The 13,124-nt window shown below is 37.5% G+C and overlaps 1 protein-coding gene across 12 annotated transcripts in view; it reads left to right on the forward strand.

Moving 5' to 3' along the window:
* The window catches only part of COL8A1 (collagen type VIII alpha 1 chain), a 163,145-nt gene that overhangs the window by 94,246 nt on the left and 55,775 nt on the right, over window positions 1-13,124 (forward strand). For all 12 annotated transcript variants that reach the window (XM_073892556.1, XM_025868590.2, XM_073892562.1 and 9 more), the window contains one exon: window positions 10,753-10,873. Coding sequence is in view for 4 of the 12 variants with exons in the window: in XM_025868598.2 (XP_025724383.2) it covers window positions 10,753-10,873 (121 nt within the window). In the remaining 8 variants the exon portion in view is untranslated. The remainder of the gene's footprint in view (window positions 1-10,752; window positions 10,874-13,124) is intronic.

The following is a 13,124-nucleotide window of genomic DNA, read 5'->3' on the forward strand; positions in this document are numbered from 1 at the left end:
GCTCTTATTGGCAGTGAAGCTTTTATAAACCCTAGAAAAAGATTCCTGGGGAGGTTTTCAAATTCCCTATCTGGATATATTGAGAGGAGAGATCCCTATCAGCCCAGGGTGGTTAAGGTAGAAACCTGCCTGGAATTCGCTTTCAGCTGAATTCTGTAAATCCAGATTAACTCCGGACAGTGTTTACTATGTCAGAGACAGTAAATGCTAGATAATGGCAAGAAATGTTGTCCCTTAAAAAACAAAGAACTCACCCAAAGTAATCATTTCCTTGGAAAATCAATTGGCGTATGCTAGTTGGTTATAAGTGGGATATACAATTATAATACATTCTGGCTTTTATTTTCTTTTTAATCTGGTTTCCAGTGGAAAGAAGGCTTATGAAATCTCTCTGGCAGCCTATGCCCTGCTTAATACATTTTTATTTTTCTTCTTTAGGCTGGTTACAACCAAATCTCTTAGAAGAAACTAGCCTAAGTAGCAATATATGTGCCCCCCATGGTAAACACTTTCGAAGGAGAAAACCTCTCCCTACACTCCAGAAGAAAACTTCCTTCCCTCCTCATTGAAGGAAACAGATGAGCAGATGATTCCACTATTACTATCACCCTCTCCTTCCTTACCCTCACACAGGCTCCAGCAAGTTCTCTGCAACTTGCAGAATTTCCCCTTATTTTTAGCGCACAAACAGCACTTGCACTCACAGTTTATACCAAAATTCTCTCGTTTGTTGTACTTGTCTGTTTACACAGCTGTGCATCTGTTTGCCCCATTGTGTTAACCACATCTATTGTCTGGCTTTTATCGTGAGCTCCTGGAGGCGAGGAATGAAGTCTGTTTAATTTGCTTTGCTCAATGCCGCGCGTGCACACACAGGTGGACCCCGTGTGACTGTGCTTGACAGTGATGGTTCCTGGCACGACTAGATGCTCCAAAAAATAATGATAAAATTTAAAACGTCATGGAATAATTGCAGTTGGAGAGAGAGGACTCAATTCAAAGAGTCTGTGTCATCCCATGGTCCTGCCATATGCAGTACACTAACGTCATAATGGGTCTCAGGAACCACACTGAGCAGTGTGGACAAAGGTCCAATCAACAACTGGACAATCTACTAAGTCAGGGTCTGAAACACACAGAAAACAAGCCTGAGTTTATTTGGAAGCTTGCCGTCCATCACGGCCCTCCTTTTCCTTGGTGTATCAGCCCAGTCTTGCTGGGCTTCTCAGCTCAGAGCATCATCTGTCAGTGCCCACTGCCGTAAAAGGTTGTTATATTTGACACTCCATCGAAGACTATCAAGTTGATATAGTATCTTCATCTTCTGATTTCTTTGTTTATGGCCCAGGAAGAACAAAAGTCATTTTCACTATAATTAATGATTCTTCCTTCCTATCAATCCTGTACAACCAGGCTCCAGCCTTACTTTATACCAGTCTTCCTCACCGACCCAAGAGGACAGAGATGAGTCAATCCACGGTTCTGAGTTGGGTTAAAAATTTGAAATGCCTATTCATTCCTAAGAGTCTCAAAGTTACATCAAAGGGCAAAATGATGGATGAAAACCCTTCCCTCAGGAGAAGCACAGGAAATGACATTTCATTTAATTCAACAAATATTTTCTAGGCACCAATTATTTTTAGGCACACTTGCTGTGGGCTGGGGAGGGAGAAAACATTCTCTTCAAAATGTGTGTGTGTGAGTGAAAGAGAGAGAGAGAGTTAATTTAAGGTTTGAACAATCTTAAATATAAGAAGATTGCTTTATTGTAGGATCATGGTGAGGATTGGTGAGGATTAAATGATGCAATATATATGTAAAATATACTTAGCACAGAGCCTGCCACATAAAACATTCTCAATAAGTAATAGCTGTTACTATTATTACTGAGTTATGCCTTACTTTAGAGCAATTTTTTGAAGAGGTCCCCCTTGGAAACCGAATTTGACCTTAGATTATGAGCAACATAGTTTGATTGTTATAGGGTTAGAGGAGCCATCACATTCAAGTGCAAAAATAACCTGTCATCTAGAACATGGAAGTAAATATCTTTCCACCAAAAACGGAGCTCAGTCATGTCCTGATGTCTGGAGAGAGTCTGGTTCTCATCCTGTTTTTCCTACGAAGGTTCTGGGGTGTTTCAGAACCTCAATCACATCCTGAACACACACAGCATCTATTTTCCTTCCTGCTTCCTCCCACCATGGTTTGGATCATAGTTATTCCATAAGACAAGTGACTAGAAAGACACACTTACTTCAATGGTACATAAAATGATTATTTTAGAGCATGATTTTAATTAGTTGGCTGCTACTGAATCAGTATCATCAATTTGTCTTACACAAGAATAAATCAACTTTCGGGAGCCAGTGTGGTTCAGTCAGCTAAGCATCTGCCTTCAACTTAGGTCATGATCCCCGGGACCTGCATTGGGCTCCCTCCTCAGCGGGGAGTCTGCTTCTCCCTCTCCCTCTCCCTCTCCCTCTGCCCCTTCTCCCACTCTTGCTCTCTGTCTCACTCACTCTCTCTCTCTCAAAAATAAATAAAATCTTTAAAAAAAGAATGAATCAACTTTTAGGGCACCTAGGTGGCTCAGTCAGTTAAGGACCTTTGGCTCAGGTCCTGATCTCAGGGTCCTGGGATCCAGCCCCATGTCAGGCTCCCTGCCTGGCAGGAAGTCTGCTTTCCCCTGTCCCTCTCTGCCCCTATCCTGCTCAGGCTCTCCCTCTCTCACTCTCTCTCAAATAAATAAATAAAATCTTTTTTTAAAAAAAAAAGAATAAATCAACTTTTAACTGGAGGTAAAATGAAGTCAAATTTTACGACCCAAGGTATTTTTTTAAACTTACCCAAAACAAATCGCTTCACAGGTCAACTTGATGAGGTATAATGTTTAATTTATCAGTTACTCAATTGCATAGATAAACATATGAATGGACCATAATGCCAATGACAAGATGATTGAATCCAAGGATGTCACAACAGAGTTGACCCAAACAAAGGAATCAACTTACTTTGTATTTTTTGGTTCAGTTTCAGCAGTGCCCTATGGTGCCAAATATCCAGATAACCAAAAGGAGACATCAAGCTAGGAGAGCTCATACATGTACTTCATACATGACCACACTTTGAATCACCATGATAGTACCAATATTTTATCCTGTCTGAAGGTTCATCCAATGGTTTCATTTGAAAAGGGCTATAATCTCTTGGCATGGATGAGGAACTTCTGGGAAACATTTCATATTTTTTTTTATTTTATTATGTTATATTAATCACCATACATTACATCATTAGTCTTTGATGTAGTGTTCCATGATTCATTGTTTGCGTATAACACCCAGTGCTCCATGCAGTACATGCCCTCTTTAATACCCATCACCAGGCTAACCCATTCCCCCACCCCCTCCCCTCTGGAACCCTCAGTTTGTTTCTCAGAGTCCATATCATTCTATTGCAAAAGTGTCAGAAAGATGCACCTAGAATGAAAATATCGTAGACTACTTTCGGTCAAATATCACCTCTTAAGTTGTATGATGAGGGCCTAATTTTTTATTTCAACCCGTGAAGCTGCAGCTCTCCATTCTCTGAACTAAAGTCACGATTTCTCAAATTTATTCATATATTGAAGTGTTAATTAATTTCTCACTTCTATTTTCCTGATTCCAAACTAATAGAACCCGAGGATTTCAGATATACTTTAGCTATTTAGATCTTTTCTGTCCTTTCATCTACCAGATCATTTAGATTTGGCTTCTTTGAACTGTGTGATCATAACATGGATCTTGTAAATAAAGGAAAATTAATGTCTCTCTAACCATAATGTACTTAAAAGAAGGCCAGTGATCCACCAATCCAGACCTTCAATAGTGGCTTAGTACAACCTCAGGAGATTGTTTTTTCTTTTTTCCAATTTATCAGGACTTTGTTGATAATTCACAATTGAGCCTGTTTTAGTAAAAATAGAATTCTCAATCATAGTTTATATCTTAGGCAGTACAACCTTAAGTTTTTATAAAAATCAGCTGAAGGATGAAGTCGTTCCTTCGGACTCAGGGGAGAAAGGGAAATGGGCCCTTATACCCTCCAGTTCTCCAAACATTATTAATGAAACCAAATCAGACCCACTACTCTATGAGAAGATAAAAATAGCTTCCAGATGAAATCAGAGAGGGAGACAAACCATAAGAGACTCTTCACTATGGGAAACAAACTGAGGGTTGCTGGAGCGGAGGTGGGTACAGGGATAAGCTAACTGGGTGACGGGCATTAAGGAGGGCACTTGTTGGAATGAGCACTGGGTGTTGTATGCAATTGATGAATCACTACACTCTACCCCTGAAACTAAGACACTCTATGTTAATTAAATTGATTTTAAATTAAAAAAAGACAGGGAGGGAAAAATAGCTTCCAGAAACCTCAAATTGCCTCACCCAATTGTCTTTTTCTAAATCCTGGCACCTTTAAATAATTCAGATGCACAGTTTTAAGCAACTCAGATGCCCAATTTAATAGCATTCTTAATCGATGAACATTTACCATGCTCCAGACAACTGCCTGAATCAGTAAAGTAAAACACAGGTTGAAAAATTTGTAACTAAACCCTGGGGTAAGGTCAGTGGGATAAGAATAGGCAGTTCCTTCATCTTGCTGATTCCTGATTCACTGACCTTCTTCCACCTTGTACGAAAGAATAGGATCTGTCTTCTCATTGCCTTTACTCATTTGTTGCACAGTTATAAGGATTAAATGAAACCATACAGATAACACAATTAGCAGGCCTGGCCCAAAAGACATGTTTAATAAACATGTATTTCCTTTCTCTTCAAGAATCATAAGAATGTGGCCAGCCTGCTTTGTGCAGGAAATTTAAAACTGGCAAGGACAGACTATGTTGAAACACTTACCCAAACTTGCGCCTGAGTGTCTCTGAATGTTATATAATTTCTGCAATGGTATGGCATATCCAAAAATAGCAATTCAGATTTTTCTCATGGATTTTATAGAAATTCATCTCTTAACTGTAGAATCTTGTGATCATCCCTGGACATTGAGGTCCAACTACTGAGGGCCTGAAATCCCCAGAATGAGTGACAAGAGGAACACTTCCATCCGCCTAACGGGGTACTTATGACATCTCTGCATTCTAGAGGCTTATAAAAAAAACAACTGTTTTCAACACTTTCAGTGCTGAAAGGGAATATTTTACTAAGACTTGTTCCCTATCCAGTAAATAAATCACATGCTCTCCAGCAGTAAAAATATTGGTGGGAGGTGCATATCCTTCATTTCAAAGCAAGGAGCCTGTTGAGTGGCGGTAGGGTTTTAAAAGTATCTGATTTGACAAGGGAGCTCTCATCACACTCCCGAAATAATTTTATGCTGTTATGATTTTGTTTGTGGTTTTTTCTTTTTTCAAAATTGAAGCAATGTGGGGCACCTGGGTGGCTCAGTCTTTAAGCGTCTGCCTTCGGCTTAGGTCATGATCGGATCAAGCCCAGTGTTGGGCTCCCTGCTCCGCGGGAAGCCTGCTTCTCCCTCTCCTACTCCCACTGCTTGTGTTCCATCTCTCGCTGTGCCTCTCTCTGTCAAATAAGTAAAATCTCTAAAAAAAAAAAAAAATTGAAGCAATGTACTTAACTTTAATCAGAACCTTCAAAGCTTTAAAAAATGCCCATATAATTTAAAATTTCTGGGATTTTTTTTAATGATGTCAAGTGCTGGTTCTTTTGCACTGCTAAGCTATGTTTCAGAAGTATAAGAAGTATTTCCAATGCATCCAGCAAATATTTGTGGAACACCCACCATGTGCCAGTCCTACCTGTCATTGCAAGGGATGTTACAGTGAACAAAACAAACAAGTTCCCTGCTCTCAAGGTGGGGTGGGGAGAGAGGAAACATTGGTGTTGAGGCAGATTATAAATGAGTAAAAATGTATAATTAAGCAAGGAAGATATAACTGCTACTGTGCAACTTAAAGAGGATTAGATTAGAGATACATGAAGATGAGTAGTTGACTTCAGATTGAATGGTGAAGAGAAACCTCTCTAAGGAAACGATATTCACATTCAGATTTAAGTGGCAAAAGGCCCAGCTATGCATGGTTCTGGGGGAAGAGCATTCCAGAGAGAAGAACAGCAAAGGCCTGAAGGTGAGGCCCAGTAGAATGTTTTCCATAAGGAAAAGGCCAGTGTGGCTGGAGAATAAGGGACAAGGGGGAGAAGGGGTAAAATCGGGAGGTAGGTAAAGTAGGAATCATATGGGGCATGCAAGCCAGAAAAGTTTAGGTCTGTCCTAAGCACTATGTGGAGCATTCGGGTGCAAGGGGGTGGGGTGGTAAGCAGGAGAATAGCATGATCTGATTTACTTTTCCAACATTCACCCCATCTGCTGTGTGGAGAGTGGGGCAAGAGTAGATATGTTTTTAATGCAATTGGAACCACTGAAGAATGGTAAGCAAGAAAATTGACAGCGTTCGTGTTTGCTTTTGTTTTTGAGATCTCTCTAAGATATAAAGACTGGACTATGGTGGAAAGGGATATATGGAGGGACCCAGAGTGGAAGAAATGTTAGTGAATTTGGAAATGATGTGAATTTGGCTATGGAGCTCAGATGGTGTCCTTGGATTGTAAGAAAAGGAACAATACTTATTGAGAAAATATTTTGCTTATTTTTACATACGTAATCTCTTTTAATTATCACTACTGCCCATGGTATAGTTACTTAGCCCCATTTTTCTTATATGAAAACTGAAACTCAGAGAGAGATAAATCAAATTTCCAAATATCCAGCAAAAGTAAATGGCAAATCCAGGATTCAAAGCTTGGTCTATATGACTTAAAGCCCTGGTATTTTTCTACTCTAATATGGTGTCCCTAGATCAGAATTAACAAAATATCTTTGAAATTTCATTCTAAATAATAAAATAATATTCTGTAATATAAAATACATGGTTTATTTAATGGTACTGATTGACCTTTAGCTTGTTTCTATATTTTTGCTCCCATAAACTGTGATAAACATTTTATATGTTATTTTACTTCATTTCTGATTGCTTTCTCACCTGAATTCCGAGATTCCTAGCAGTATCTAAGAATAGGCTATTCTTAAAACTCTATTCATGTAATATCAATTTATTTTCCAGAAAACTTGTGCCATTTAAACTGCCACTTCACTCAAACCAACATGAAATATAATTTTTTATCTTTGCCAATTTGATAACCAAATTTTAACTCTATTGGTTAATTTACATTTCCTTTACTTACTAATGAGATTGGATATTTTTTACATGTTTCGTAGCCTTTTTATTTTTCTTTTGTGAATTTTATGTTCACTTAATTGTCCACCTTCCTACACAGTGTTGCTGTTTTTTTTCTCGGAGATTTGTAAGAGCTCTTTATATAAGAAGAATACTAAGACTGTCTTTAAAAAAAAAAAACAAAAAAACACTGTCTTTATCAATTTTTGCAAATAACTTCCCAGAGTGTATTTCACATTTAATTTTTAAATTTTCATTGTAAACATATCATACATACCAGAGGTTAGGCTCTGGTTACCTCTTGCTGCATAAAAAGCCACATCAACATGTGGTGGCTTCAAACAACAAACATTTTATTTTTATCTCATAATTATATGGGTCCCAGCTGGTTGCTTTTTCTGCTCTTATTGCTTACTCATCTGGCAAATCGGCTGCTCTAACGGGTCCCAAACGGCTTGACTCACATGTTCAGAGACCTGGCGAGGGTAGAAGGAAGACGGAGTTCCACCGGCAGTGCCAACGAGCCCCAAGGTGTGGCGGCTCCTACACAGTGGTCTCAGGGGTGCCGCACATCTTCCTTAGAGGCCCGGAATCCAAATCCAATCTTAGAAACAAGGCAGCCACTTTGTGGCCTTGTGTGAGCCAAGCTCATAGGTCACATAGTGACATCACCACTGTGCCCTCTTGGTCAAAGCAGTCACCAGTCCTCCCAGACTCGATGGGAGGGAACACAGAGGAGGATCAAAGAATTTGTGGCGATGTTTTCAAACCCTTGATAGGGTATAAAAGTGTTTAAACAATAAAGCAAACTCCTCTTTACCTTTTAATTTTGTTCATAATGTTTTTACATGCACCTGGTTTTTAAGTATTTATATAACTTTACCTCTTTTTTCCTTGTGACATTTTCCATTGCTTTATAATTGATTTTTTAAAATTATTTTCAAAGTGTCTGTCTACAAAGTCAAGGACATTATCAAATGATATATTTGGAGAAATGACTTTAAGGTCTTTAGATACTTTAAGTACTATGTATTGTAGCTGAATTCACTTAATTTATTTCTTAATCCTTTTCATCCTTAAATTGCCATCAGTGACATTTGAAAATTCATCTAAATATGCAGGTTGAACCGTACATTTAATTATGCAGGTTGCTGTGTGGAGGCAAAAAAGAAGAAGAAGTCTAACTAAATAGTTCATGCTTAGTACTTTGCCACATTTCTGGCTCACTCTTCCAAAATGAACTAAAATACAATGAGCTACTTTTGGCCGATGTAGTTGATAGTTCTTTTCAGGTCTTGCAATCATGTTTGAATATTGAATAATTTGATTTATTTTTAAGTGGTGATGGTAGCACTCTCTCTTACAGTGTTTTAATTGGCAAAGAAAAAAAGCATCATCCCGTAACAGCAACAAAAAAGTAGTAATTGTTTTAAAGGACATTCTTCTGGCTACTAGAGAGGAAAGAACTCATTTTAAACATGTTGTAAACTCTCAGTAAATGCTAAATGATGATACTCATCTCATGTTCTAAAGATGTCACTGGGGTCTTTTCTTTTATTTTCACTGCTTCCAGAGTTGCATTTCAAAAACCGGTTTTGTCATCTATTTGGGTGCGGAACTGTGAAAACTGCAGAGAGATGTAAAAGGAATAAGATGTAATGACACGCACATGATAGTGATCCTCAGCATTTCTGTCCATCCTGTGTATCTTTCTCCTATTTTATTTTCACCATATCCAGGAAAAAATGAATTTTGGAAGAAGACATTGGAAAAAAATCTTATTGTCTAATACAGTTAACCACTGTGAGGGCAGAGGGCTCTATTATTTTTCAACATTTATGCATTGTGTCTTGCACATAGCAGTGCTCCATGAATATTTATTGAGGAATAATTTGGGCAAAGGCACAAAAGTATTTACCAGCCTGTTTCTCCTGTCCAGTCTGAATCTAAAGAGTTTCTTTTTCATGGAGGCAGCTGTTTGTGCAGTATCTCCTTCACATCTGTCTTTGTTAACTGCCAGTCACACTGTACAGGCAACGAACTGGAAAAGTCAAGCCCTTGAGTCCATTTACCATCATTGAATGTTATTATCAGAGATCATTTGAGATCCCACGGCTTTCTAGAGACAAAGTGTTCTCAAATCACCTATAGTGAATCCAAACTTATGTCTGAATATCCACGAGTTGAGCCAAAGTTCAGAGTATCGGTGCATCCAGCGATCAGGCCTGTATACATGTGTCAGAGCCCCAGCTTTGTGTTTTGGGGACACTTGTGTTTCATAGACATTCAGCAGCTAGAAGACTTCCAAGTACTTCTTCATTTCATGTTAAATACAGAATACAGAAAAACTCTAGATCTCTCCTCTCCATTAGCCACAAGTAGATATTTCAATTGAAATTTATTAAAGTGAAATAAAACTAAAAACTCAGTTCCTCACTCACACTAGCCACCTTTCAAGAACTCAATAGTCATATGTGGCCACTCACTATGTGAATAGTGAGATATGTAACATTTCCATTACCACACAAAGTTTTACTGAATATTACCACTCTAGAATATATCACTTATATCACATTGCAGAAATTCTAAATTGTATACCCAATTCTGCACTTACTTCTTAACCAACCAATCATGGGCTTTCAAATCTTTTTATTTAAATGTCTGAAGTTGTTCTTGTTTAAGTCTTTTTTGAGCAACAAATGTAGAGAATGTTTCCTAAATAAGTATCTACAAAACATACCAAAATAAGTTAGAGAGTATCTATTATCCAAAACACAGTTAAATTTCTGAAAATTGAGTTCACATGGAGAGAAGTCCCATATGATTTGTAAAAAGTCTAAATTACAGATGATTTATAAAGTATATTTAAGTAATTAAATTACAGCAAAAACTCAAATGAAAACTTGAAAATGTTGCCAAATTACAGTTCTATCAGATCTGACTTGATAAATAACAAAGAACAATTTCTAACTCAAATACTGTTGTATGCAAATTAGATAGAAACACGTTGCTGGAAAAATTTACTTTTCTTAAATAAATCTAACTTTTCTCCCTTAGGTATTACTTCCTCATAAATTTGCTTCCTCTGTAACAAATGCCAATCCTCTCTAAATTATCTCAAATCTGTATTAATGGGAATTAAATGAATGAGAACTTAACACATAATATAACCATGAAAAGCAATAAAGATAGACAATAGATTGTTTATCTGGACAAAGACTCTATATAGTATATGTATTAAAATAAATAAGTATGTATTTGCATACACAGAAACACAAAAAATTATTCTCTCCTAATCACTATACAAGAATCTCTAATATCTTCTAAATGTGCACTTACATTTTGGTAAATAATAGCATTTTTTATTGAAGTATGTATTTATACATTCCTAGTATATAATTTCTCCTTTGACCCCAAAACAGTATACTTTGATAACAACTCAGCTTCTTGTTGTCTTCCAATTGAGTAAAAGTATCCTCTTTTTTCTACCTCAGAAGCTGTTCTGGAAGTGAAGCAACATCTGGTGAAGAGACAAAAACCAGCTGCAGGCGTGCCCACAAGAAGGCACAAGCAAGGACACTGGTTCTTGATTCCACAGGCCAACCAAGTCTAAATGTAAGTGTGAGGGGCGCCTGGGTGGCTCAGTCGTTAAGCGTCTGCCCCCGGCTGGGGTGATGGTCCCAGGGTCCTGGGATCGAGCCCCGCATCAGGGTCCCTGCTCCACAGGAAGCCTGCTTCTCCCTCTCCCACTCCCCCTGCTTGTGTTCCCTCTCTCGCTGTGTCTCTCTCTGTCAAATAAATAAAATCTTTAAAAAAAATTAATTAAAAACAGTAAAATAAAATAAATGTAAGTGTGAGAAGCAATGGCGGGTGGTGCAGTGGCCCAGCCCTGGGTGGTCCACAGACCAACTGCAGATGGAAGTCCCTGTCCCGGAGCACAGGGGCCATTGACAGACACTGGGGTATCCAGCCTGCCTGCATGTCCCATGTCCCATCCCCGTCTTCACTGCTGCAGAAAGCCTGGAAGCCATCGCTAATGCCAGGCTTTAAAATCCTCCAGGGTAGAATACATGTGCAGAGTGTGATTCTAGCTGATTTTTAAGCCCAGGCATGTTGAATAGAGTCTTAAAATAATTATTTCCATAGGACCTGACTAGGTATCCAAGTGTTCACCAGATGCTAGCAGCTAGATTTTGCAGAGGAAAATTGCTAACTTAAGCTTCTTTTCATGATTCAGCAGAGGGTTTTAAGTAATAAAAGATCTGGAGATTTGTAAAATAAATAATTCCAATGCAAATGGGAAAATTAAAATAATCTTATCATCTCCCAGTCATGTCTTTATGTGCTTTTCTACCATTATCAAATTTCTCTTAATTGGGCCAAGATTTTGTTGGTTGTTTTTTTTTTTCCTGGCTGATACTTTATAGTTTTATGTTATGAGCTGAAATGAGAAATGATTCCTTTCAGATGACTGAAGTGACATGTACTAAATTTTCCTAACGACAGTCTAGGATGTATGAAACAGAGCAAGATATAACAAATGCAGTTTTATTCATATACAATATTGAACATATCCTCAATTAAAAACCAACAGTACGCCAATACTTCTTACTCCTTAATTGATCTCTTAGTCGAAGCAATTAAAATATAGAGTACATCATTAACTTTTGAGAACTTTGATTGGAAAAAGAAAAAACACCCTTCTCATAGTATTCATAGCCATCCTATGCTTATTACCATTGCCTGTTCTTAAGTGTGACTTTTGGACACCCAACTCAGTATTTCCTGATATTCAATAGTACAATGGCTTTTCATAGTCTATGTCATTTTATTTAGTAATTTGAAGAATGAATAGTCAAGATTCCTCAGATTTTTACATTCTCGCTCAAGGTGTACTTGAACAAAAAGAAAAGCATAGCATGTGGCCCTACCGCTAATGCCATGGGACCACATCCTGTCTAGAACGAATTCATTCAGAGTTTTTGAAGAAATGCAAATACATTAATGATTTTCCTAAAGTATCACATTTTTACTACAGGTATCTCTAATTATTTTGGCTGGATGCCATCAAAGCCAGATGTTAATCAAATGGAATATTTATAATGCAAAACCATTGAATAAAAAAATAGATGTCTGTTTAAGCAACGGCATATAGGACTCAAACCAATGGTGTATTTTGGAAAAGCTGATAAAGGAGGTATGACTCTGTTCCATTCATAATGTCAGGGTAAGGCTCTGAACTCAATCCAGAGAAATTTTATAATTGTTGCAATCAACTACAGGCTCGGCTTCTGGATTTCTTGTAATGAAATCTTGCTGCCAAGGACATTGATGGGCTCACCCAGTAAAAATTTACAATAATAATGTTAAACTAAATCATAAAAATGCAGGAGGTGGTTATTATAGGGTAGAGGAGAGGAATTGCTTATAAAGTTATGGTGGAAATATCAAAAAATACATTTTATTGGACTTTTAAAAAATTAAGCTTTGGTTTTAAACTAGGGTGCAAAAGCAATAAAATGTAAAGGTTACTCAAAAACCGATTCCATTCAATAGTCAACAGTAATGATTCAACAAATGAAAATAAAAATTACATTTATTCAACATGGTCATCAACTCAGGCAGGCCGAGGCTTGTATATGATAGTTTTCTAATAAAAGTAACCAGCTGAAAGTCACTTTAAAGAAGGAATTTTGATAGAAAAAAGAATAAAGAACTTTTTGAGTGGGTTTCTTCTCAGTGAAAACGAACTTGGTTTGTGCCTAATTTCACATAGTATAAGGCTCTAGACATTTTGTGTGGTTTTTAAAGTTCCATGAAGAAATTCATTTGAAATGAATGTAGAAAATAACAAAAAAAATGTAAA

This window comes from Callorhinus ursinus, unplaced genomic scaffold (genome assembly GCF_003265705.2).
Source record: "Callorhinus ursinus isolate GAN/ISIS: 27379988/994484 unplaced genomic scaffold, GSC_fseal_2.0 scaffold1, whole genome shotgun sequence".
NCBI classification, from domain to species: domain Eukaryota; kingdom Metazoa; phylum Chordata; class Mammalia; order Carnivora; family Otariidae; genus Callorhinus; species Callorhinus ursinus.